This window comes from Coregonus clupeaformis, unplaced genomic scaffold, assembly GCF_020615455.1.
Source record: "Coregonus clupeaformis isolate EN_2021a unplaced genomic scaffold, ASM2061545v1 scaf1050, whole genome shotgun sequence".
Classification (NCBI taxonomy): domain Eukaryota; kingdom Metazoa; phylum Chordata; class Actinopteri; order Salmoniformes; family Salmonidae; genus Coregonus; species Coregonus clupeaformis.
Genome location: NW_025534504.1, coordinates 84,160 through 111,868, shown reverse-complemented (window position 1 = coordinate 111,868; position 27,709 = coordinate 84,160). Strand labels below are relative to the sequence as shown.

General features: G+C 43.8%; 1 protein-coding gene and 2 non-coding genes across 3 annotated transcripts in view; all 3 read left to right on the top strand.

The window, feature by feature from the left end:
• The window catches only part of LOC123486183 (transient receptor potential cation channel subfamily M member 4-like), an 82,452-nt gene that overhangs the window by 29,236 nt on the left and 25,507 nt on the right, over nucleotides 1–27,709 (top strand). Inside the window, exons 4-18 of the mRNA XM_045217404.1 lie at nucleotides 11–191; nucleotides 8,227–8,396; nucleotides 8,876–9,053; nucleotides 11,097–11,161; nucleotides 11,266–11,505; nucleotides 12,240–12,342; nucleotides 12,441–12,559; nucleotides 12,872–13,189; nucleotides 13,390–13,491; nucleotides 17,483–17,611; nucleotides 22,634–22,763; nucleotides 23,227–23,372; nucleotides 23,596–23,708; nucleotides 27,108–27,209; nucleotides 27,290–27,569. Of these exons, the coding sequence (XP_045073339.1) occupies nucleotides 11–191; nucleotides 8,227–8,396; nucleotides 8,876–9,053; nucleotides 11,097–11,161; nucleotides 11,266–11,505; nucleotides 12,240–12,342; nucleotides 12,441–12,559; nucleotides 12,872–13,189; nucleotides 13,390–13,491; nucleotides 17,483–17,611; nucleotides 22,634–22,763; nucleotides 23,227–23,372; nucleotides 23,596–23,708; nucleotides 27,108–27,209; nucleotides 27,290–27,569 (2,376 nt within the window). The remainder of the gene's footprint in view (nucleotides 1–10; nucleotides 192–8,226; nucleotides 8,397–8,875; nucleotides 9,054–11,096; nucleotides 11,162–11,265; nucleotides 11,506–12,239; nucleotides 12,343–12,440; nucleotides 12,560–12,871; nucleotides 13,190–13,389; nucleotides 13,492–17,482; nucleotides 17,612–22,633; nucleotides 22,764–23,226; nucleotides 23,373–23,595; nucleotides 23,709–27,107; nucleotides 27,210–27,289; nucleotides 27,570–27,709) is intronic.
• LOC123486185 lies at nucleotides 10,799–10,905 on the top strand. Its single transcript, XR_006659273.1, has one exon. It is a non-coding gene; the product is annotated as a U6 spliceosomal RNA (small nuclear RNA).
• LOC123486186 lies at nucleotides 25,942–25,995 on the top strand. The gene has a single exon (XR_006659274.1). It is a non-coding gene; the product is annotated as a U7 small nuclear RNA (small nuclear RNA).

Sequence of the window (27,709 nt, the reverse complement as noted above, 5' to 3'; positions counted from 1 at the left end):
TATTGGTCAGTTCCTGCGTCTGTCATGTGACACCCCACCTCAGATCGTGTACAGCCTGATGACAGCCCACTGGGGGGTGTCCTCCCCCAACCTGGTGGTTTCTGTTGTAGGGGGTGGGGGGTGTGAGAAGGTCAAGACCTGGGTCAGGGAGGTGCTGAGACAGGGGCTAGTCAAGGCGGCACACAGAACAGGTGAGACCAACACAAACAGACACACTCTTAGAAGTAAAGGAGCCTAGAATAACCTTTTGGGATTCTAAAAATTGGGAACCTTTCCAGTTCAAAAAGGTTTCTCGAGGAACCTGTGTAAAGGCTCAAACTGGAACCTTTTTGTGATGGGAGGGGTACAATTTTGATTTTTAAAAATAATATATTGTAGAGGTGACAGCCTATCAGAAGATTGGAGGCGTGGCTTATTGGGGCCGTGGCTTTCAGATAGTAATTTTTGGCCACGTTTGAGGAAATGTCATTCCTGTTCATCATGTTAAGTTTGTACACAAAAAATTTACATTTGCCTTGAATATTTATGCATATTTTATATTCTAATATAATATTATTGACATTGTTGATTACATATATTAATAAAGTGGTAACTATTCCAACTTTGGGATTTGCATATGCTCTAAGGAACTCATACACCTCTGTAAGCCTCATTGTTCAACCTTAAAGATGCACTCTCAAACTTGTATATAATTTGTATAATTTCAGCTAGTAGTTTTGAAAGTGGTGCTCACGAGGCAAAAGTGGTCCCTGTTTTTTGTGTACTACGTCATCAAATTGTGTACTACGTCATCTATTTCATATGTTTTTTTTGTATGATATGTTGTGAATCCAATTCGTACTATATGTTACGAATTTGTTGTGCTTAAGATCATGGAGTGCATCTTTAACATTGTGATAACAATACAGCAGAATAGATAAACAGGAATGACATTGACTCCCGTGGCTGGCCTAAAAATGTCATTTTTAACATTGCAGTTAAAAATGTGATTTCCCAGTTTAAAAAAAATGATATTTCAACACTATGAGGTTGAAATAACACTCTGAAATTGTGAAAAATAATGCCCTTTTTGTGTAAGAGCTGTTGAAAAACAATGCCGGGAATTTCAGGTAGGTTGGTGTTTTTGGCCCACCGCATAACGTCACCCGGCGGTCTGATCATAATAGACCAATGACAATTCATCTTTGATTTGCATATATCCTCCAAGAACTTAAGCTAGCTACATTTTCACCATGTTCTCGGATTAGCTATCTCTTCGGTGCCATGGAGGAAGCTAACCCTGCCTCAGGGAACCGAAAAGGGCCCCAGGGCGCACCGTGCACATGCGGGGCATCGATAGCGGACGACAGATATTCGCTGCTCGACGTCTGCAAATGGGCAGCGGCCAGACTCAACATTGAGGGGGACTGAGTTGCAGAGAGGAACTTTTACAATGGGAGGTGTCTCCCCTCTCATGCTGTCCCAGGCAAGCAGCTCCGGTAACACTTTATTTGGATAGTCCATCTGTAGAGGCTCTACAGACTATCAGTAACATTTCAATTAACTCTCTACTAACCCTAACCCTTATCCTAACCTTAAACTTAACCCTTACCCTAACCTTAACCCCTTACCCTAACCCTTATTCTAAACCTAACCCTAACCGTAACCTTAGCAAGCAGTTGCTTATCAACAGTTTGTTGATAGTATGACCATCTGTAGGAAATCCGGACTATCCAAATAAAGTGTGACCGCAGCTCCTCCCGGCTGTCCCAGCCTACTTGCCGGAACCCAAGCACAACTGGGTCAATCCCCTTACCTCCAGGGTCCAAACCAGGCATTTTGCCAACATGGAGGTCAAGGACATGGAGGACCTGGGCCCTAGCAGGCTGCCGGTAATTGAGCTTTCACTGGCCAGCCACCTCAACCCCAGTGCCTTGTCATTACAGAGCTCAACCTCCGTGCCTCTAGAGGCGCCATGGCTATGGCCGCGCCATGAGCCCTGCAGTGGTAGGAAAGAGAGCCTTGAGGCTCAACCGGTCCAGTCTATTCGACAAGGAGAAAGAAGACTTCCTTGACACTCTAGTGGTGCCTAAGGTACTGTTTGGGCCTTCTGTTGCCACCATACAGCAGAAATGCAAACTCTGCAAGAATGAAAGTCAAGCCTTCAACTTCTGTCTGTTCCATAGACCCGGGAACCGTGGCAACCTGTGCTAGCCCTCCACCAACCAAGGCAGGGAATGGGGTAGCCCCCAGAGACACAGCAGTTGACACTGGGGCAAACAGCCATCCCCTACAGCCGCGTCCAAGTCCCGCCCCTCGGGTTCTCTTGCCAGGAATAAGGGGCGTCAGACTTAGTTGTACACCCCCTGCGAAAGAGCGGGGCAGTCAACGAGGCACTCGGTTCCCTGCACTGTCCCTTCTTGGGTGGAGCACAGACTCTGTGCTCCACCTGAGGGAGTTCCCTCTAACCCCAGGTGCCCTCTGTGCCACAGCTCTCCCCTCTGCTCGTTCGTTTTCAGCCGAGGCAGGAAGTCAAATTGCCAGTTGCCACAAAGCACAGTCACCAGTTCCCAGTGTCACTACACTGTTTCTTTCAATAAAACACCTGTCACAACCAGGCATCTTGCCAAGGGCACAGAGCAAACATACTATGCACCACTGGTGAGCAAGAGTCAGCCTCCCCGTGGGCTACTCGCCGAGAGAGTAGACAACTGGCGCGAATGCGCAGTCAAGCCTTGGATCCTATCCACAGTTACCAAGGGCTACAGACTGCAGTTCGCTATGAGACCTTCTACAGCATTCTGGAAAGCTATACTCGAACATTAAAAACGGTTTGGTACTTCTGTCAAATGTCTCATGTCATCTACTGATTGAGAGAGGATTAAGGATGTCTATCAGCGCAGCCGATGTCCCCTTATAGCGTGAGTGCACTGTGCCTGCTCCACTTAGTCATTGCTAGCTCTAGCCTGTCCCGAGGAACCACTGCACTCACTGGGAATCTGGGCTGCATCATGTTAGCTCCCCACTCATGCTGCACAGACGTTTACACACTTGAATAATGCAACACGGCATGTAGAAATGTTTCAACGGTTAATTACTGTTCGCAAAACAATGTCCATTACAGGCTAGAACACTTTACAATGCAAGAATATACCGGTAGCTTCCAACTTTGTAGGCTAACTTTCCTTGTTAACTTACATCTGAAGGTAACATTAATTCACTACTCTAGAACTTTGTTTGTGATAACAAAGTATCATAACGCAAAATATGCTGATTTCAAAGCTGATTGTCACCAAAAACCATACAGTCATTGATAAAATACCTATTCATTCACTTTCGGCTACTGCGTAGCAACCTAGCAGTGCCAAAAGCCCTGGTCTGCCCTAGAAAGCCTATGTAAATTATGATAAAAAATAAAATAATAATTTGACGCCCGTTTTGGCATCTAAAATTAATTTATTATGATCAAGTTCGATCCCCACAGTTCATTATTTTAAAGTTCGCTACATATCGGGATATTTAATTAAATACTGATCAGTTCTGACTACTACATTTTTCGTCACACAGGACCACGTGCTGACACAGCTACGAGGAGGCTCGCGCCGGGTTGGGTTGACTCTCTAAGGCAGGATGAAAACGACTACATCGATCATGATCCATTGCTAGTTACGGCCACTTTCACTATGATCCTTTGCAAGTTACGGCCACTTTCACCATGAGCCTTTGCTAGTTACGGCCACTTTCACCATGATCCTTAGTGTTTTTTTTAGTTTTTGTGCCATTCAGCCCCATTCAGCAAATATGGCGCGCTTCAAATTCAAATACTTTGGGTTTAATGCGCCATCGGGAGTTATCCATAGAAATGGATGACGTCAGCGCTATCACTATCTACTGGTTTGAATGTCAATGCCGTCGCCTCCCGTCTCTCACACTGTGTGGTGTGAAGATGTCATTAGGTCTTAAAGAGACAGCGCACACTTTTATAAAATAAGAGATTGCTTCTATGCAGATGTTGTTGATCAGTACAATAAAATAAATCCCAAATGGAAAGGAAATTGATTGTTTTTCATCTGTAACCCCATGAAATCAGCCAAAACAAGCTGAATAACTCAATACATGAACACACTCCTATTGAAAATGCATTCACCTGTATTGTGAATAGGCCTAGGCTTCATCTTGATTTACCCAGTATATCAATAGAATTTACCATTCAATTAGCATTATGTTGTTATGTAGTTAGATTGATAAAAACAAAGTCAAATTGATTGTATGATGGTATAATTGATTAATTAATGTCACGATCGTCGGGAACAGAGGACCAATGCGCAGCGTTGAATGCAAACATATTTATTAACACTGAAGGAAACACGAACAAAAACGATATGTGACAGTCAACGGTCTAACACAAACCAACTAGAACAAGAACCCACAAACACAACGGGAAAAACAGACAGTTTAAATATGGCTCCCAATCAGAGACAACCAGCCACAGCTGACACTCGTTGCCTCTGATTGGGAGTCACTCAGGCCAACATAGAAATAAACAACCTAGAACTCCCAACATAGAAATAGAATACATAGATCTACACACCCTGGCTCAACATAACAGTGTCCCCAGAGCCAGGGCGTGACAATTAATGCATACATGGCTGACTTTTGACATATTTAATATGTAATAATATTGACCTCAAAAGATCAGTCTGGATCAAGTGCCATTCTGTGACTTTGTTTGCCTAATTTGCCTTCCTTTTTTGCCGTGGTATAAAGGGAATCCCCTTTACGGATATTGGAAACTCCATTCCCGAGTAGTGGAGAAATGCGGACAAGCATCCATAGATCACTTCGCATCGCATGAAAAGGCACAATGCCCGTAGTTCTTTGCGATATCAGGTTATGCACCTCTAGGGCTGGACGCTCTCATATACTGCTCTACGCTTTACCCCGTATAGGCCTCATACTCCCCACTCCAGCCAGAGTGAGGGAAGGAGGCTTGTCGTGCGTCCTGGTAGCCCTTCGATGGCCAGGCAAGCTCTGGCTAGCGGAGATCATTTTCATGCTTTGCGACGAGCCCTGGAAACCCTTACCCAGAGACCATGGCCCTCTGGGCCTGGCCCATGAGAGGTTAAATCTGGACACGACAGGCCTGCCTCTCAGAGTAATTGAGACTAGCCAGAGTGCCAGAGCCCATTCTACAGGCTCAATGTATGAAAATTAGTGGTGTGTTTTTGAGAAGTGATGTGACCAAAAACAGATAATTCCTTACAAACCCACATAAAAAAATATTCCAGTTTAATATAGAATACTACAGTGCTTACTATAGAATTCCGTAGTATACTGTAGAATACTGTACTACACACTGTAGTATCCCTCGATCATGTGTATTACTTAGTATAGAATGTTGTAGTATACTGTAGAATACTATAGTTAATACTACAGTATTATCCACACAAAAAACACTAGTAATGCTACAGAAAAGTCAGCAAAAACACTCACTTTTTTATACTACTAAATACTACTGTATTTAAATTGCATATACCCTGCCCATTCCCTTCCACCAACATCCCAATTTGTGCCACCTGTAAGTGAGAAACCTACAGAAGTTTCCTCTGGAAAAATAAAGTAATTAAATGCATGCCAAGTATAGACCACATATTGTGCTTCCTATGGTTATAGAAATGAGCAGAAGCTCTGAACTCTCCGTTCAGAAACCAGTCCTACCTACCTACCTACCTACCCACAGGTTATGGAACATTTGCTCTTTCATACTGAACAAAAATATAAACGCAACATGTAAAGTGTTGGTCCCATGTTTCATGAGCTGAAATAAAAGATCCCAGACATTTTCCATACACACAAAAAGCTTATTTCTCTAAAATGTTGTGCACAAATGTGTTTATCCCTGTTAGTGAGCATTTCTCATTTGCCAAGATAATCCATCCACCTGACAGGTGTGGCATATCAATAAGCTGATTAAACAGCATGATCATTACACAGGTGCACCTTGTGTTGGGAACAATAAACGACCACTCTAAAATGTGCAGTTGTGTCGAACACAATGCCACAGATGTCTCGAGTTTTGAGGGAGCGTGCAATTGGCATGCTGACTGCAGGAATGTCCACCAGAGCTGTTGACAGATAATTTAATGTTCATTTCTCTACGATAAGCCACCAGTAACGTCGTTTGAGAGAATTTGGCAGTATGTCCAACCGGCCTCCCAACCGCAGACCACGTGTAACGTGGAGACCCAAGACCTCCACATCCGGCTTCTGCGGGATCGTCAGAGACCGGACAGCTGATGAAACTGTGGGTTTGCACGACCAAAGAATTTCTGCACAAACTGTCAGAAAATATCTCAGGGAAGCTCATCGCCATGCTGGTCGTCCTCACCAAGGTCTTGACCTGACTGCAGTTAGGCGTCGTAACCGACTTCAGTGGGCAAATACCCACCTTCGATGGCCACTGGCACGCTGGAGAAGTGTGCTCTTCACGGATGAATCCCGGTTTTAACTGTACTGGGCAGATGGCAGACAGCATATATAGCATTGTGTGGGCGAGTGGTTTGCTGCTGTCAACGTTGTGAACAGAGTGCCCCATGGTGGCGGTGAGGTTATGGTATGGGCAGGCATAAGCTACGGACAATGAACATGATTGCATTTTATCAAAGTCAATTGTAATGCACAGAGATACCGTGACGAGATCCTGAGGCCCATTGTCGTGCCATTCATCTGCCGCCATCCCCTCATGTTTCAGCAAGATAATGCACAGATAATTTCCTGGAAGCTGAAAATGTCCCAGTTCTTCCACGTTTGGGATGCTCTGGATAGACGTGTACGACAGCGTGTTCCAGTTCCCGCCAATATCCAGCAACTTTTCACAGCCAATGAAGAGGAGTGGGAAAACATTCCACAGGCCACAATCAACAGCTTGATCAACTGTATATGAAGGAGATGTATCGCTCTGCATGAGGCAAATGGTGGTCACAACAGATACTGACTGGTTTTCTGATCCACGCCCCTACATTAAAAAAAAGATATATTTGACCAAGACATATCTGTATTCCCAGTCATGTGAAGTCCATAGATTAAGGCCTAATGAATTCATTTCAATTGACAGTTTTCCTTTATATGAACTGTAACTCAGTCAAATCTTTGAAATTGTTGCATGTTGCATTTATATTTTTGTTCAGAGTAGTATTTGTAAAAAAAAAATATGTTTTGAGCAAAATAGTTTTTTAGACAAAAGTACAAACTTCATGGAGTAAGCCATTCAAGGAGTTGGCCTGATGGTGCCCTCTGATGCCTTTGAAGTAAATCAGGTAATACATTAGCTGAGAATGAGACTGGAGTAGGAACTGGAGAGACTAGTTTCTGGAGGACAATGCCATGCTGACTCACATGCATGGTTGGGGCTAGGTGTGGTGTGAACAATGCTGAATGGACGTAAACAAAGAAGAGGCTTTCAAAGGCTTTTTCTCCTACATGTCTCCTAAGTGGGTTTACAGGTTTATTAACTTTCAAAGCAGCATAATTTCCCAGTGTTTCCTCCATCTACAGTGTAAGATATACTGTACCATTTTGAAGCTCTGCGTCTCCTCCTCTTCCTCCTCTTCCTCTGGCTGTACTGGTTAGATGTTCACAGGACACATGACCACCTAGGCCAGGTTCATTAAATCAAGGCAGGGAAATAAGCAAGTTCAGCCATAAATCATAATAAAGCTTGCAGACACGGCAATGGTAAGAGGCAAACCAGTAGTTCAGATGACAGCTGATCCAGAGAAGGAACAGGATATACTGAACAGTAGTTTCATATAAGTGCATAAGTGAGCATTCAAATTGAGTATTTGAAAGAAAACCCTTTCTGGGCCTGATTCCAATACATAATCATTGATTTGACGTCATCTTTCACTGCCATTAAATGGACAAATTGACTTTTGAAGGAAAGGATGGATGCATCTCACATATTTTCACAGTGCCCTTGACTAATAACCAACAGGCTCTTGTTCCTTATCTGTATATGGTTTATTGTCTATGATCCTTTGTTGCTTAGTTGGTAAGAATGTGGTGCTTGCTATTCCAAGGTTGTGGGTTCAATTCCTACAGGGATTACATACTTATTCAAAAAATGTATGCACTTACTGTGTCATAAACATTTCTCTCTCACTCCCTCACTTCCCTCTCTTCCCCTCCCCCTTCTCTCCCCACATTTCCCCCTCCTCTTCTCTTTGTCACTTCCTCTCTCTATCCCAGGGGCGTGGATAGTGACGGGGGGGCTGAGGGAGGGGGTGGGTCGTTGTGTTGGGGAGGCAGTGAGAGATCATGCTGCGGCAGCGTCCTTCCTCTCCCAGAAGAAAGTCATTGCTGTGGGCGTGGCCCCCTGGGGGATGGTGCATAACAGAGAGCAGCTAGTCAACGCACAGGTACACACACACACATATGCACGCTCAGAGACACAAACACACTTACACACACGCACAAATGCACACACACACATGTCATGACCACACACACACAATGTTCAACGTATACAGAATGAAACATGCACAGACACACGCACGTAAGAAGGCACAGGAACACACTACTGTACACTGACACTGTATACAAATAAAGAATGTCCTTCACTTTCCTTCATCTCTCCCCTCTTTGCTTCTCACCCTCTCTCACTCAGCAAAGCAAAACCACAGGAAATATAATTAGTAACAACAAGGACATTGTAATACACAATGGATGGTAATCACAATGACCTCTCTCTCGCTTTTTCTCTCTCCCCTCCTTTCTTTTCTCTACATTGACTGAGCCCCTTCTCTACCCTTGCTCTCTCTGTCTCTCCCCCTCCCCCCCTCTCTCTATACCCCCTCTCTTTCTCTGTTTCTCCTCCCCCCTCCTCCTCCTCTCTCAGGGTAGTTTCCCAGCGAGGTATTATGTCCAGAACACGTCCCGTGACTCGTACTGCCTGGATAATAACTACCAGGCCTTCCTGCTGGTGGATGATGGTAGTGTAGGCCGGCGGGGAGGGGAAACGGCCTTCAGGTCCAAGATGGAAGACTACATCTCCCACCAGCGCGCCGGCATATGGGGTGAGACACAGTACACACATACGCAAAGACACACACATACTGGTAAGACTAGCGCCCATCTCCTAAAAGTTTATAAAATGCATTATAGGTGTACAGGTGAAGTGCAGTATGTTCAAGCCGCTCATTGAAGGTGTACTAAGTTCAGATCGACAGTGTGACTTTTCTTATCACCACTTACTACGGTAAACCAAATTTATGCTGTCTGTGGAGTGGTCATTATCTGCCATCTAAAGACCCTAGGCCCAGTTACACCCTAACGCAGTGGTCTGAAACTCCTGGTTTACATGCCACATCAAGCCTGCAAGTCACATTATGCTGGCTTGCAAAGTGATGTTTACTTCCTTTTTGGGGGTATGGGGGATTATGTTTTTATTGAGATCAGACAGTGAAGAGGAGACAGGAAAGGTAGGAGAGATTAGTGATGGGTCGTTCGCGAACGAAAGGCTATTTTTGAACAGCTCTTTTTGGTGAACGTTGGGAACTGAATAGCATTGGTTAAAGAGACGTTCAATTGGCTCTCTGATTTGCGTACTGCTACACTGCTACTACTGCTTTTTGATCTTCAAACAACGATTATCTGCAAATAAGTTACACAATCATTGTCTGAAGATGGTGAATCATCACTGCAGAAACAATAAATAGTAGGGGAGCACATCGTTCTGGTCCATGCTCATTATTGCAGTGAGCATCATTGTTATTATTATTATTATTATTATTATTATTATTATTATTATTATTATTATTATTGTTTTCTTCAGGCGGTCTAATAATTTGGCCAGGTAAAAATGTAGCTATTTGAACATGCATATCATGATCTGACATAATGGTAGCCTACTTTTTTGGCTTTACATTTGAGATGTGTGCATTTTTTCAGATTTTCAAGCATTTTGAATGAAGATCCATTTGGAGCCAAATGATGCGGCTCTTTTACATAAACAGAGCCAAATAATGCGGCTCACATAAAATACTCGGAATGCCCCATGACAATGGACTCGAACCCATGCCGACTCTGGTAGCCTAGGCTGTGCATGTGTGCCGGGGTCCGGGGCTTTAACCATTGGACCAGACAGGCCACATGATGTGCAATTCTGGCCAGAGTGAGACTATCCAACAATTGGTACTTTGAATCACCCGCACTGAGAATGACAGCCAGGGCAAGGAAAATGTATTGAGACTACCTAAATCATATAAACTGGAACAGCCATCTCGGTAACAGGTGCAAAAAGTCCAATTACTAACAGATTGGGTTAGTTTAGATTTTTTTTTTATGTTTGTGTAATCAACCAATCAATGTACATGCAAAAACACAGGTATTGAAAGAAAAAACATCTGAAAATCAACCTGCGATATAGCATGCTGGGAGACACTGTATGATAATGATGGGCGTGGTTTTGAGCAAACATACATTTGTAATTTTACTCAACAAGCTTGTTCAAATTCGGCTCACTTTGAGTGTTGATTCAACGTACAATTTGTAAGGCAAACAGCTGCAATAGGATTTTGAGTTTGCCCAACATTTGGGCATATAGCTGAACCAACATACAGTATAGGCAAACATGATTTTGAAATTTTACTCAAACTTTTTCAAATTCAGCTCACTTCGAACAGAGTTTGTTGAGTAAACAATCTTTATTAGCTCAAATTCTTGTCCATTTGAAGTCCACTCAACTCACATAATAACGCTTTTGGTTAAGTTGGCTTTTTTACTATGTATAAATGCAAGGAAATCTCCTCTTCTCTTTTGTGACCGATCTGTCGGGGCACATATTTAAATTGGATTGATACAGAGAAGATTAGCATGGTCTCCGTGCGCAAGGATGACACGCACTATCGTGAAGCGTTCCAATTTTTTACATATATTTTTTAATAAGGAATACGAATACCTAACCGTTCTAAACCCACAATGCTTGTGGACATTCTTATGAAACATTTACATTAATATGATGGACATTCACAATGACATCTGATCAATGACTCATGACTAAAATCTTAATTTGATGGATTTCTCCCATCCTCCTCTTCCCTGTACCTGTTATCTTCCAGGTAGTGGCAGTATAGAGATCCCTGTGCTGTGTATGCTCATCTCAGGGGAAGCTGCCATGCTGAAGGTAAGCTATTACAACATCACTATCATCACTTTTAACTTTACTGTCCATGTCCAGAACATTCCCTTCTCCCACCAAACACTCTCTCCCTCCCTCCCTCCCCCCAGAGGGTGGATCTCTCTCTGAGGAAGGCTACTCCCTGGCTGGTGTTGAATGGTTCTGGTCCAGCGGCAGACCTTATCTGTGAGCTGCTGGATGTCCTGTCAGATGTGCCCATGAGCTGCACCTCTCCCCCGCCAGAGGGTGAGGGGAGCAAGAGCCCCAGCGTGGAGCTGCGCGAAAGGACCCGTGAGAGGGTCAGGAGGCACTTCCCTGCCGAGGCAGACCGGGAGAAGCTTGTGGACAGGGTGCGTGTGGAAGGGGTGGGGTGTGTGTGAGTGAGTGAGCACTTCATCATACTGCTTATTCCTCTTTCTCTCCCTCTCTCTCTCCTTTGTTTTTCTATCTCTCTCTCTGTCTCTCTCTCCCCTCTCTCTGTCTGTCTCTCTCCCGTCTCTCTGTCTGTCTCTCTCTTCCCTCTCTCTGTCTCTCTCTCCCCTCTCTCTCTGTCTCTCCCCCCTCTGTCTGTCTCTCCCCCCTCTCTCTGTCTGTCTCTCTCCCCTCTCTCTGTCTGTCTCTCTCCCCTCTCTCTGTCTCTCTCTCCCCTCTCTCTGTCTCGCTCTCCCCTCTCTGTCACTCTCTCCCCTCTGTCTCTCTCTCCCCTCTCTGTCTCTCTCTCTCACCGTCTCTCTCTCACCGTCTCTCTCTCCCCTCTCTCTGTCTCTCTCTCCCCTCTCTGTCTCTCTCTCTCACCGTCTCTCTCTCACCGTCTCTCTCTCCCCTCTCTGTCTCTCTCTGCCCTCTCTCTCTCTCTCTCTCTCTCTCTCACCGTCTCTCTCTCACCGTCTCTCTCTCCCCTCTCTCTGTCTCTCTCTCCCCTCTCTCTGTCCTCTCTCTGTCTCGCTCTCCCCCCTCTCTGTCTCTCTCTCTCTCCCCTCTCTCTGTCTCGCTCTCCCCTCTCTCTGTCTCTCTCTCTCTCCCCTCTCTCTGTTTCGCTCTCCCCTCTTTCTCACTCCTTTGTTTTCTCTCTTTCTTTCCCCAGGCTCTGAGTATCTATCAGAACAGAGATCTGATCACAGTGTTCCACGGGGAGCAGGACAGTCCTGATGATTTTGACACAGTGCTACTGAAGGCTCTGGTCAGAGGTAGGTGTGCGTGAGTTGTGTGTTTGCTATCTGTTGACAGATATGTTGAACATGATCCTGGTCAAGCTATTCATTCGTTCTATGTAATTTTCTGTCAGCCAGTAAACGTGTGTCCAGCGATGCCAGTGAGTACACAGAGGAGCTGAAGCTTGCAGTAGCCTGGAACAGGGTGGACATCGCTAACAGTGAACTCTTCAATGGAGACATCCAATGGAGGGTGAGCTGCTCCTCACTTCTGACGCCACTCTTTAACGCCATTTATTTTCTTCTTTAATGTTATTTAGTTGACAGTACATTTATTCTATTCAAAACGACAGACACAACTTCTCTGTATCTGATAACATGAGGAAAATAAGGAACTTCTTCACAAATTGGAAATTGGAACAATACAGAGAAGGGAAGTTGGAAATCACAACAACTTCCAATTTATGAAGTGTTCCTTTATTTTCTCACTCGGTAGGATGGTATTATTTCACTTTTGACAGACAGACAGATAGATAGATATGTTTATAAAAACATCCTCCCGCAGTACGAGGACCTGGAGGACTCCATGACGGATGCCCTGATCAACAACAAGCCCCAGTTTGTACGTCTTTTCAACGAGAACGGCCTCAACATCCTGGACTACCTGAACTACCAGCGACTGGAGGGCCTGTACCGCTCGCTGTCCAACAGCTCTCTGGCCTACACGCTTCTCCAGCGACACCTCACAGAGAGGCAGAGCCTGGCCAGATCCCTGCCCACTGTCCCCTGCTCTCCGGATGAGCCCACGCCCCTCAAGAGCCCCCAGAGCCCTATGAGCCCCATATCAGGACCCTCCTCTGCCAAAGAGCTCAGCTTGTATGAGGTGAGGAGGGGTTGCACTTTATTTTATGGTATAGAAACGAATAGGTATTTATTGAGAAATGGCATGGTAAATTGGTAAAATAGGAGGTGTGAAAGGGGAGGTATGGGGTCATTCGCTGTGTGTGGAGTTGAGGCGCATTTAGTCTAATTTAGGTATTCTGTTCTCAGTTAAAAATGACTTCCTCTTGCCTCTCCCTCCAGGTGTCACGGTTACTATGGGACATCCTGGGAGATGTGTGTCAGCCCTTCTACTACAGTCCTCTGGGTTTGGACAAGAGCACCAGCACCTGGAGAACACTGAAGGTAGTGGCTGCCATAGCTGCGTTCCAAATAGCACTCTCTCCCCTATACACTCTTAGAAAAAAAGGTTGCTAAGTAGAACCAAATAGGGTTCTTCGGCTTGTCTCCATATGGGAACACTTCTACCAAGAACCCTTTTATCGTCTAAACCCACTGGGCACAGACATCAGTTCAACGTCTATTTTTTATTTACATTTGGTTGAGTTGTCAACTAACTTGAATTCAACGTGAAATCAAGAACAAATGTCACCATGACATGGGATTTAGGTTAGAAAAATACGAAATTCCCTTACGTTGATGACTTTTTGAAAATACAATCAGTTTTTCCCATTGATTCAATGTCATCACAAAGAATAGTTTTGTTGAAATGACGTGGAAACAATGTTGATTCAACCACTTTTTGCCCAGTGGGAAGGTTCTTCCTATAACCCTCTATCAAGGGTTCTACCGAGAAACCTGTGGTCCTCTGTAGCTCAATTGGTAGAGCATGGCGCTTGTAACGCCAGGGTAGTGGGTTCGATCCCCGGGACCACCCATACGTAAAAATTTATGCACACATGACTGTAAGTCGCTTTGGATAAAAGCGTCTGCTAAATGGCATATTATTATTATATTATAAACCTATTATCTTTGAACAGTTCATCGTATAACCTGCTATGAAAAGGTTCTAACAGCCTTATTAGCCTTTAAATTAACCTCTTTTATCACAATACATGACATACTGTATATCATAATGCCTTACTTTGAGGGCCTAGTTATACCCTAACACAGTGGTCTGAAGCTCCTGGTTTACAGGCCACATTAGCCCTGCAAATCACATTATGCTGGCTTGCAAAGTGATCTCGCTCTCCGTGGCCGATGTGAGTAAAACTATCGTTCCGTAGCACTCACATCTGTAATTATGAAGTGATTTGAAAGGCTGGTCATGACACACGTCAACACCATCGTCCCATCGTCCCAGAAACCCTGGACCCACTCTAATTTGCATACCGCCCCAACAGATCCACAGATGACCCAATCTCAATTGCACTTCACACTGCTCTCTCTCACCTGGACAAGAGGGTAAATAACTATGTGAGAATGCTGTTCCTAGACTACAGTTCGGCGTTCAACAACATAGTCCCCTCCAAGCTCATCACCAAGCTCGGGACCCTGGGACTGAACGCCTCCCTCTGCAACTGGACTTCTTGACAGGTCGGCCCAAGGTGGTGAGGTTAGGCAACAACCACACCTCCGTCACACTGACCCTCAACACGGGGGCCCCTCAGGGGTTTGTGCTTAGCCCCTTCCTGTACTTCATGTTCCCCCATGACTGTGTGGCCACGCACGATTCCAACACCATCATCAGAGAATTGGCAGTGTGGTGCCAGGACAACAGACTCTCCCTCAACGTCCCAAGAACAAGGAGCTGATCGTGGACTACAGGAAAAAGACGTCTGGCAGGGCTGTAGTGGAGTGGGTTGAGAGCTTAAAGTTCCTTGGCGTCCACATCACTAAGGACTTAACGTGGTCCACACACACCCGCACAGTCGTGAAGAGGGCACGACAGAAGTCTTTGGCAAGCCGAACTCCCTGCCATCCAGGACCTCTAATATCAGGCGCTGTCAGAGAAAGGCACGAAAAATTGCCAAAGACTTCAGCCACTCAAGCCATAGACTGTTCACTCTACTAACGTCAGGCAAACAGTACCGAAGAATCGGCTCTCAGACCAACAGGCTCCGAGACAGCTTCTACCCCCAAGCCATAAGACTGCTAAATAGTCTGGGTAACCATTTCATTAGCTATCTGTACAGACCCTATCTTGCACTCACGCTATGCACACTCACAATACTATTTAGCAGGGGTTGGAACCAAAATTATGTTTCAATCATTCCATTCCACTGTTCCGACCAGCAAAAGAACGTTCTGAACTGGTTTGAACTAAAAAAAAGTTTATATCATTCCTTTCTGTTCCTTTTTTAACCTGTAAAATCAACCTTTTTTTACATTTAGCTCATTAAATTACCAATCAGTGCGGATAAAGCAGGCAAGCTATTTGTTTACATGCGTGATGGACAGACAAGTGTAGCCTATGGCGCAAGATGAGACTGACATTTTGTGGGTGGGGAGAAAGCAAGAGAGGGTTGAGGAGGAGGCTTGAAGTGCTGGGCATCTTGTTATGACATGCATTATCTGAATTAGGTTCACAGAATTATACCTAGTATGAGCGGCTCCTATGGAGGAACTTTTATTGTCCTTTGAGCTAGCTAGCTAACAGGCTGGAGCTAGCTAGCTAACAAGCCTGTGTGTGCAGAGTGGCACCAGAATTTAAAATTAAAAACACATCTTACCTTTTTTAGTTAGTAAATTCAACGTGAAACGTGATAACTAGGCCTATAATATCCTTAACTAGCATTGAAGACGTTAATCCATTCTTGTCTAGCGAATTTAAAATCTCTTTCCCTATCTTCTGAATCACGATTGAAATGTTTGTACAGTAGCCTATGCTTCGGATGGGAGAGGGGCAGGTAGCCTAAACGCGCGCACACGCACTGACAAAGATTTTCAGCTTGCATGCAGACACTGGAATAAGTTTCTGAGTGACAGAGTGGGGGTTTTGCATAGGCGCTTTGTAGCGTTTTTTTGTTGAACTAGAAAAAAATGCCTGGAACGTAAAATAGATATTAACCGGTTCCCATGCTTTTAAAATAACCGTTCTGTTCTGGAACAGTATTGATCACTATTGTTCCAGGCTCTGTTTCTGTTGCTTGAAAAATGTTGTTCTGTTCCCTGAACCGGTTCCAACCCCTGCTGTGTTCCATGACATAGACTGACCAGGTGAATCCAGGTGAAAGCTATGATCCCTTATTGATGTCACCTGTTAAATCCACTTTAATCAGTGTAGATGAAGGGCAGGAGACAGGTTAAAGAAGGACTTTTAAGCCTTAAGACAATTGAGACATGGATTTTGTATGTGTGCTATTCAGAGGGTGAATGTGCAAGACAAAATATTTAAGTGCCTTTGAACGGGGTATGGTAGTAGGTGCCAGGTGCACCGGTTTGAGTGTGTCAAGAACTGCAATGCTGATGCTTTTATCACGCTCAACAGTTTCCTGTGTGTGTCAAGAATGGTCCAGCATCCCTGTGGATCGCTTTCGACACCTTGTAGTCCATGCCCAAATGAATTGAGGCTGTTCTGAGGGCAAAAGGGGGTGCAACTGAAAATTAGGAAGGTGTTCCTAATGTTTTGTACACTGTGTATATACACCATACTGTATATACACTCACACACACTACACTGACACTCTCACACAAACACACACACATCCCCCTCACACACATGCGCATAGTGACGCCACACACACTTTCACACTCATTATATGCTACTGCTACTCTGTTCTTTATTTTACTCTTATTATTATCTATCCTGATACCAAGTCACTTTCTCCTGCCTTCATGTACATATCTACCACACATACCTGGTACCCCTGCACAGTGAAATGGTACTTGTACTGCCCGTATATAGCTTCATATTTGTGCATTTTATTCCTGGTCTTATTTAAAAAAATTCTGTATACATCTTTTAGAACACTGCGTCATTGGGAAGGGAAAGGAAAGGGAAAGTGGGATACCTAGTCAGTTGTACAGAAGGGCTCATAAGTAAGCATTTCACGGTAAAGTCTATACCCGTTATATTCGGTGCATGTGACACATTTTTATTGGATTTTTGGAATCCTTTTTTCTAAGTGTATAGTGCACTACCAGGGCACATTAATTACAAATACATCTGTTCTCAATGACAAGGTCCAGTGATGTGTACTAACTAGGCCTACTTACTACTTACTAGGCCTGTAGACTCCACCAATATAGTTGAATTATCAACGCTGCTAAGGTGATACCACTTTATTACTGGTCATGGAAAACTGTGACTGCTGTGCTAACCAAGCTGTATTTACTCTCTCCCTATCTCTCTCTATGTGCTGTATCTCTCTTCCCCATCTCTCCCCTCTCTCAGCAAGTGAATAAGTTGTTGCTGGGGGATTGTCCGTACAGGGAGCAGCGCTGTGTGTATCCCTGGGCCTCTCTGTTTATCTGGGCTGTGCTGCAGAACCGCAGCGAGATGGCCATCTACTTCTGGGAGATGGTAATTGATTAAATAATGATTTTATTTCACTTTTATCTGACCAGGTAAGTCAGTTAAGAATGTATGGGACCAGGCAGCAGTAATGACAACAATGAACAATGACTCTTAAATGGTTGGGTACTTGACTCTCAGAACTGTATCAATGCAGACACATTTTAGCATCTCTCTCCCCTTTTTATTTTTTTGTGACTCATTTTTCATTTCGTTTTGTTATCTTTTTTAGAGGGGGTGGGGGTTACAGGAACAATCAAATGAATACATACAAAGATAACCCCAACCCATTCCCCCCCTGTCCCCATCCACCTGCCTGCATCCTCCCTCCGCACCTGAAAACCAAGTTTCCCACCCCGCCTAGCCCCTCACCCCCCACCCGACCCGACCTGAAGAAAGCATGCCTCCCACCCCTTCCCATCCCACCCAGCAACCGAGGTTGCTTATCAGTCCCCCTCCCACCCATTCATCCCCTGAGTCTCCCCTTACATTCCCCCCAATCGCCACGCCCTCCCCCCACAATGACCAGAGACCCCACCCCCCCACCACCCTATACCACCCCTTCCCCATGGGCCTGAAAGCAAAGAAAGTAACAGATATAGATGGGGGGCTTTAGCCTGTAATCAGAGAGTACAGTGGGGAGAACAAGTATTTGATACACTGCCGATTTTGCAGGTTTTCCTACTTACAAAGCATGTAGAGGTCTGTAATTTTTATCATAGGTACACTTCAACTGTGAGAGACGGAATCTAAAACAAAAATCCCGAAAATCACATTGTATGATTTTTAAGTAATTAATTTGCATTTTATTGCATGACATAAGTATTTGATACCTCAGAAAAGCAGAACTTAATATTTGGTACAGAAACCTTTGTTTGCAATTACAGAGATCATAGGTTTCCTGTAGGTCTTGACCAGGTTTGCACACACTGCAGCAGGGATTTTGGCCCACTCCTCCATACAGACCTTCTCCAGATCCTTCAGGTTTCGGGGCTGTCGCTGGGCAATACGGACTTTCAGCTCCCTCCAAAGATGTTCTATTGGGTTCAGGTCTGGAGACTGGCTAGGCCACTCCAGGACCTTGAGATGCTTCTTACGGAGCCACTCCTTAGTTGCCCTGGCTGTGTGTTTCGGGTCATTGTCATGCTGGAAGACCCAGCCACGACCCCTCTTCAATGCTCTTACTGAGGGAAGGAGGTTGTTGGCCAAGATCTCGCGATACATGGCCCCATCCATCCTCCCCTCAATGTTCTTGGGGTTGTACTCATCCTTCTTCTTCCTCCAAACACGGCGAGTGGAGTTTAGACCAAAAAGCTCTATTTTTGTCTCATCAGACCACATGACCTTCTCCCATTCCTCCTTTGGATCATCCAGATGGTCATTGGCAAACTTCAGATGGGCCTGGACATGCGCTGGCTTGAGCAGGGGGACCTTGCGTGCGCTGCAGGATTTAAATCCATGACGGCGTAGTGTGTTACTAATGGTTTTCTTTGAGACTGTGGTCCCAGCTCTCTTCAGGTCATTGACCAGGTCCTGTCGTGTAATTCTGGGCTGATCCCTCACCTTCCTCATGATCATTGATGCCCCACGAGGTGAGATCTTGCATGGAGCCCCAGACCGAGGGTGATTGACCGTCATCTTGAACTTCTTCCATTTTCTAATAATTGCGCCAACAGTTGTTGCCTTCTCACCAAGCTGCTTGCCTATTGTCCTGTAGCCCATCCCAGCCTTGTGCAGGTCTACAATTTTATCCCTGATGTCCTTACACAGCTCTCTGGTCTTGGCCATTGTGGAGAGGTTGGAGTCTGTTTGATTGAGTGTGTGGACAGGTGTCTTTTATACAGGTAACGAGTTCAAACAGGTGCAGTTAATACAGGTAATGAGTGGAGAACAGAAGGGCTTCTTAAAGAAAAACTAACAGGTCTGTGAGAGTCGGAATTCTTACTGGTTTTGTAGGTGATCAAATACTTATGTCATGCAATAAAATGCAAATTAATTACTTAAAAATCATACAATGTGATCTTCTGGATTTTTGTTTTTGATTCCGTCTCTCACAGTTGAAGTGTACCTATGATAAAAATTACAGACCTCTACATGCTTTGTAAGTAGGAAAACCTGCAAAATCAGCAGTGTATCAAATACTTGTTCTCCCCACTGTATATGCTGGAGTGCCTTGGTTGCATGTGAATTGTAGTTAGTCTTATTAGCTTTTTCCCACACGTCCAAAATTGCATTCATGTCTGTCCCAATAACCAGATGGAATTCAGTTAATTCTAACAGACCGCATATACCATTTTCTTTCCATTATGGATACATTTAAGGAAAGTGATTCTACCTTCTTGGTCTTCGCCTTTACCCAAGATGGTAATTTTTAGTTTCTTATGTACCATTATGATTACACCTTTAGTTTTGTTTGGGGCTGATGAAAAAGCAGCCAGTTTCCACAATTGGTTCTCTGTTCTATGTGAGTCCTTTTGGAACTTTGTTACTAGGATATCAAGACAGCTGGAACGTTTAATAGGACAGTTTAGGCCTTCCAGATTCCAAGAGAGAAGAGCTAGTGTTGCCATTGTTTTACAAATAAAATATTATTAATGATGTAATTGTTATCTTTAGTGTTAATAAGCCCATGGATGTGAAACAAAAAGCAGGACTCACAGGGAAACCCACCCATTGGTCGTTCCCCACCCAGAACCCCCCCCCCCGTGAAGTTAGGGTTAGGTTTATAGATTTTATGACTTTGTGGCTGTACCAGCTAGTGACCATTGCAGAGCTTCCTCCAGAACAAGATTCATGACGAAAAATGCCAACTTGCTAATAATTACCAACTTCTTGTAGCAGGCATTATAGAAAATTAACATAGGTCTCATAAACAATCTTTCAAGCACAATCCCATGTGCTAGTGAGTATCCAGCTAATCTATTTGCTTGCTAACAAGGTAGAAAAGTGCAGTCGCAAAAACCATCAAGCGCTATGATGAAACTGGCTCTCATGAGGACCACACAGGAATGGAAGACCCAGAGTTATCTCTGCTGCAGAGGATAAATACATTAGAGTTACCAGCCTCAGAAATTGCAGCCCAAATAAATGCTTCACAGAGTTTAAGTCACAGACACATCTCAACATCAACTGTTCAGAGTGGACTGTGTGAATCAGGCCTTCATGGTCGAACTGCTGCAAAGAAACCACTACTAAAGGATACCAATAATAAGAAGAGACCTGCTTGGGCCAAGAAACATGAGCAATGGACATTAGACCGGTGGAAATTTGTCCTTTGGTCTGGAGTCCAAATTGGAGATTTTTGGTTCCAACCGCCGTGTCTTTGTGAGACGCGGTGTGGGTGAACGGATGATCTCTGCATGTGTAGTTCCCACCGTAAAGCATGGAGGAGGAGGTGTTATGATGTGGGGGTGCTTTGCTTGTGACAATGTCTGTGATTTATTTAGAATTCAAGGCACACTTAACCTGCATGGCATTCTGCAGCTATACGCCATCCCATCTGGTTTGCGCTTAGTGGGACTATCATTTGTTTTTCAACAGGACAATGACCCAACACACCTCCAGGCTTTGTAAGGGCTAATTTACCAAGAAAGAGAGTGATGGAGAGCTGCATCAGATGATCTGACCTCCACAATTGAGATGGTTTGGGATGAGTTGGAGGGCAGAGTGAAGGAAAAGCAGCCAACAAGTGCTCAGCATATGTGGGAACTCCTTCAAGACTGTTGGAAAAGCATTCTAGGTGAAGCTGGTTGAGAGAATGCCAAGAGTGTGCAAAGCTGTCATTATGACAAAGGGTGGCTATTTGAAGAATCTCAAATATATTTTGATATGTTTAACACTTTGTTGATTACTACATGATTCCATATGTGTTATTTCATAGTTTTGATGTCTTCACTATTATTCTACAATGTAGTAAATAGTCAAAATAAAGAAAAACCCTTGAATGAGTAGGTGTGTCCAAACTTTTGACTGGTACTGTACATTTTAATTAATTAGATGTATCGCTCAACCCTAGGTCAGAGCCCCCGATTTATCTGCGAGGCAAACAATTTGCTGTTTGACTTCAAAACGGTGGATTCATACAATCATACACCGAGAACCGAGAGGACCCGTGCGGTGTGCAATGTTTGTCAGCGTCATGGGACCCAGCTTCTCCTCCCCAAACAGTTCATAGAAAAGATTGCTCATGAAGGAAGTTGGGTTGTCCGCTTCCACACCAGTTTCAAGTTCTGTGACCCGCACATCAAATTTACGGGAATGATTTTTGAGTTATTCTGTTGTCTTTTTTTAGGAGATTGGTTTCCCCTTCTAGCTTAGTTTGCACTGTTTCCAGGTTATGGAGTCGCCCCTCTGTCACATTGGCCGCTGTCTCCAAACTTTCCACTTTAGTTGAGTAGGTATCCACTTTAGAAGTGAGCAGTGCAATAGATTCATGTATTGGTTTTAATTGCAAGTCGAGCGCAGAGGTTACTTCCTCACAATCAATCTCTCGGATAGTAGTGGCCAACTCTTTTTGTTGTCGGGTGTTGAAAGCCGCCATGTTCCCACAGGTGAATTGTGAACGGACAGAATATGCCAGCTGCTGGAGAGAAATAAACCTGCTATTGTTCCTTGTAATACAGTGAACGTCCCACACCTTAATGTGATGTTACTGTATGTGTTGACAATTCTTTGAAAATAAGTCAGTTAATTCATAGTTATTTTTGCAAAAGAAAGCCACGAGAACGCCAAGCGTTTCAATGCCACCGGAACCGTAACTCTGACATGTTACTGATGTTAAAACAATCCCCTTTTTCTATCTCTCACTCGCTCTCTCGCTCATTCTCTCTCTCTCGCTCATTCTCTCTCTCTCTCTCTCTCTCTCTCTCTCTCTCTCTCTCTCTCTCTCTCTCTCTCTCTCTCTCTCTCTCTCTCTCTCTCTCTCTCTCTCTCTCTCTCTCTCTCTCTCTCTCTCTCTCTCTCTCTCTCTCTCTCTCTCTCTCTCTCTCTCTCTCTCTCTCTCTCTCTCTCTCTCTCTCTCTCTCTGTCTAGGCAGGGGAGTCTGTCCTCAGTGCTCTGGCAGGCTGTACGATTCTGAGGGAGCTGTCTAAGCTGGAGAGTGAGACGGCGGCCAAGCTCTCTATGAAGGAGCTAGCACAGAAGTTTGAGAACTTGGCCCATGGTGGGTTAGCCTTATTCTGGCTTTTTGTTTGTGCTGTGAGGGTGTCAATTTTAGTTGGTTCCAAATATTTTGCTAGTCTGATTCTTAATGTGTTGGGCTGCTCCCTGACATTCTGATTCCCCAATTAAAGCCTAGACAGTCAATGTATCCAAGTAATGCCTTGGGGCATTTATCTGTTTTGCATACAAGTGAACAGCTTGTATTTTGTGAGTGAAGCAATACACCATAATGCCTAGTAGCGGGTCCGGATCAGAATGCAAGGGACCACCTGTTCGAAAAGTCTGCTGGAGGGCATCCCAGTCTGGGACCATTTGCAATATTTTCAGACTCAAGGCCTGTAGGATGAGGATGGAAGCAAACCAATTTGCACCCCTTATTCCTAATGTGAAAACCTGTGACCCGTTTCCTCTCTCTAGACGTGTTCAGTGAGTGTGGAGTGTTAACCCTTTAATCGTCTCTCTAGATGTGTTCAGTGAGTGCTACCAGAGCAGTGAGAGTCGCTCTTTCACCCTCCTTATAAGGCAGTCTCCGGTGTGGGGCGATGCTACCTGTCTGGAGATGGCCACCGCAGCCGATGCCCGCCTTTTCTTCAGTCACGATGGCTTGCAGGTCTGTATTAAACCAAGGGATCAGGGGTCAGAGGTCAAGGTGTGTGTGTGTGCGTGCGTACGTGTGTGAATCTCTGTGTGAATCTGTGTGTACGTGTGATCTGTATGTTCACATTCATCTTTATAAAACTAACCAGAATTCTAAAGTGTGTGTGTTAGAACATGGAGGGTGGTTAATTGAAGTTTCTCAGGACTAACTCTGCTTCTACCTCTTCCTCTGGCAGTCTCTGCTGTCTCAGATCTGGTGGGGAGACATGGAGAGGAGCACGGAGGTCTGGAAACTGATCCTCACCTTCTTCTTACCCCCCCTCATCTACACCAACCTCATCAGCTTCAGGTTAGTGGCTACCTGTCTGTCTGAGAATTTCCAAACCATTAAGCATAATAAGCATTAAGATACAGAGAAGATTGGCTACCCACTTGGAACAAATACTACAGTTTACTATAGAATACTACAGTACTTACAATAGAATGCTATAGTAAAATGTAGTATACTGTAGAATACTATACTAACAGAGGATGTGAGCGGAGTTGAGCGGTCGGAAATCCCGCTCAATCACTCAACGTCCACATTCACCCGCTTCGCAAAAAACCACTCACAGGAAAAAATAACTGCCACTCCAAATTCACTCCATTCATTTTAGTTTAAAAACATAATTTAACTAACCCCATCTACTGTACTTTTGTGACTATGTACCATTTGGTTTTGAAGTCGCTCTCAACCAAGGGCATAGGAGCCAGGGTACAGGGGGGACATGTCCCCCCTAATTAGGGCTGGGCGATATGGCCAAAATATCACATAACGGTATTATTCAAACATTTTCATGCTTTGCCTATTCCTCTTTGATTTAGAAGATACTGTTGCACAAACAACATGCTGATTTTAGGCCTACACCTTCACTGGTATCAGGCTGTATAGCTAGCTACGTTTGCTTGGAATCAGTACATTTATTAGCTAGCTAGCCATTAGATAAAAAAATGTGCCCTCCCGCAACACAGTGGTCCGAGTGGTCTGAGGCAGGTGTTAGATTAGATTAGGAGCTTTTCAAGTGCAACGTTAATAACGATGGTTTTGCGAAACAGTTTGGAGATTTAATGATGCTCCTACAAAGGTTCTAACGATGAACTTAGCCTTAAGATGCTTTTGGTGCGGCCTACAATAACCATTGGCGCCTATCATTGTAGGAAAAAAAGCCAAAATTAAATGAAAATTCATTTTGTAGTAATTGTTAATTTTGTGGTTTTTAACACTTTAAACCCTTTATTTTATTATAATGTACATATATTTAATGATTACTGAAGGGAAACAGTTCATTTCCAAGTTTTTTAAAACATTTGAGTTAGCATGCCCAATGCAATGTGAATACGCAAGCTCAAACTTCCCCTTGTTGCAGCTGACTCGGGCAACTCAAATCAAGTTTGTCACATGTTTCATAAAGAACAGCTGTAGACTGACAGTGAAATGCTTCCCTATGGGCCTTTCCCAACAATGCAGGGAGAAAAAAATGACATTGGAGAAAAATTCAAAAATAATATTATTATTATTATTTTAACACTAGGAATAAATATAAAAATAATAACACAAGGAATAAATACACAATGAGTAACAATAACTTGGCTACATACACAGGGTACCAGTACCAAGCTGTTGTGCAAGGGTATGAGCTGATTGAGGTAGATATCAAGATAACATGCTACAGATCAATGAAATCAGGCTGGTTTAGAACAAAATAATTAGCAAGCTAGCTATCTAGTAATGCAGCACTATAAAGCTGTCATTTACAATCAATAATGTAGTTATGAACACAAGTGGTCCGATTTGCTGCTAACATTTTGTCCATTCATATAATGAGGTTCACACTTCTATTGCCAATGTAATTTGCTTGCCTTGATCTTTGGTTATTTGCTGTCCAAAATAACATGAAAAGTGATAAAAAATATGTAAAAGCATTGGGTAGGTGTAGATGAAATGTCTACCAATACAGTTACACCAATCCACTGCTTTTAAATCTTTGAGGGGGTGTGAACGAGTGCAGAGGCGAGAAGGGTTGAGGGATTTGTAGCCCTGTGTAGCTCAGTTGGTAGACCATGGCGTTTGCAACGCCAGGGTTGTGGGTTTGATTCCCACGGGGAGCCAGTATGAAAAAAGTATGAAATTGTATGCACTCACTAACTGTAAGTCGCTCTAGATAAGAGCGTCTGCTAAATGACTAAAATGTAAATGTCTAAAAATGGGATTGGGCTCCTGTCATCCTATAGTAGCCTAGCGCACCCAGTTACCTCTTTCTTAGTCATCAATCATCGTTGAAGCTGATAGAGGACTATCAGAATAAAAGCTTGTTGTTTCATTTAGCTAATTCGTTGTTATTACTATGAGCAAAGTTGCCAGTACAGTATTTAATTTGCATATACCCTGCCTATTCCCTTCCCCTGTATCCCAATGTGTGCCACCCATAAGTGAGAAACCTACATGCCAAGTATAGACCATATTGTGTTCCCTACAGGTTATAGAAAAGAGCAGAAGCTCTGAACTATCTGTTCAGACCACAGTCCTATTTAGAGGTTTTGGAAAATGTGCTCTTTTAGTATTTTGTCCAGTAGGTTTCCTCGAGGAGAAAGCCCCCACTTCAATGTGAAAGATAATGAAACAAAAACACTATAGTAAATGCTACAGTTAATTGGAAGAGGAAATGTAAACCCTAACATAGTCTATTAGCTAGAAAGGTATCTTGGCAGCGTATAGAACATTTAGCTGAAAATGTTCTGCAAATCAACAAAATTCATTAAGGTGAGAGAAAATGTTGCACTTTTGAAACAAATGTCCTGCAATTCTACACATGGAGCTAATGCAGTATTCCTCTGCTCAAACATTATAGCAAAGTCAATGGGTATGTGTCCTGAATGCCCGGTTTTGGGAATTTTCTGTTCTCCCTGACTGTCTAGCTTTAATTTGATTGTTAAGTATACAGTATAGTTCAATAGACACAAACTGTTTTTCCATCCCGTAAATTACCACTTAGACAGCCTGCCTAAGAATTTTCTATACAGAAAAAACCCTGTAATTAGTTGCAATGACAGTAATTTCCTCCATTTAAAAAAATATATTTGTCTACTTCCCCAGAGTCGGTTGAACAGGACCAGCTAGCATGCTAACTGTTCCTGTAGACTTCCAGTCACACACTAGTTAGCATTGGCTCATGAAACTACGTCTAACTTGGAAGAAGACAGTCCATTTTTTATCCACGATGGTATTCTGTTATAGCTAGTGATATTCATTAAAAAAATTTTTTTCACATAAACCCCACCCCCCAAAAAAAAAACATGTCCAAATGTGCATATTTTTTTTGGGTGGACCCCTGCAGTATCTCCACTGACCCCAGTTTGAAAACTCCTGCAGTATACAGTCCGCAAGGACAATAACTATAGTAATACTAAAGTATTTACACTATAGTAAACTATATATTTTTTTTATGTGGTTGGTGGTGAAGGGAAAAAAGTTTCCAATATGTGGCAAATGTCCAATATGTGAAGCATTCCTTATTGTCCTCATAAGGTGTGAATAACAGAAATTAGGCTGGTGGTGAAGGAAAGTTTCCTCTGCGCAATGTTTGTCAGTTCTCTCTCTCTCTCTCTCTCTCTCTCTCACTCTCTCTCACTCTCTCTCTCACTCACTCTCTCTCTCTCTCTCTCTCTCTCTCTCTCTCTCTCTCTCTCTCTCTCTCTCTCTCTCTCTCAGGGAACCTGAGGAAGAGGGGAAGACTGAGCAGGTGTCTCATGGTGAAGACACAGACAGTCTGGACGGAGGAGATGCCACCATGTTCTCCCTCACCGACATCATGTAAATGCACACGCTCACGTAAGCACGCACACACACACACACGCACACACAAATAATTATTATAATTCTTGTCCTCTCAGGGATGAGGATGCTGAGGAATATGCTGCTATAAGGGTCAATCTGAAAGGTGCCCCCTCCTCCAATCCTAAGAGGCCCTTCGTACTGCTGCGCTGGAGGGAGTTCTGGTTCGCGCCTGTCACCGCATTCCTAGGCAACGTGCTGATGTACTTCCTGTTCCTCTGCCTATTTGCTTACGTCCTATTGTTAGACTTCAAGCCCCCGCCCCCTCATGGCCCATCCACCTTAGAGTTTATTCTCTACTTCTGGGTCTTCACCCTGGTCTGTGAGGAGTTTCGACAGGTAGAACGCATTGCATGCAAACACACACATACACACAATATTTACAGGCAAAAACATATACAGTCAGCTCTAAAATTATTGGTACCATTGATAAAGATGAGCAAAATAAATAATGCAAATACCAAACTCTAAACCTAAAA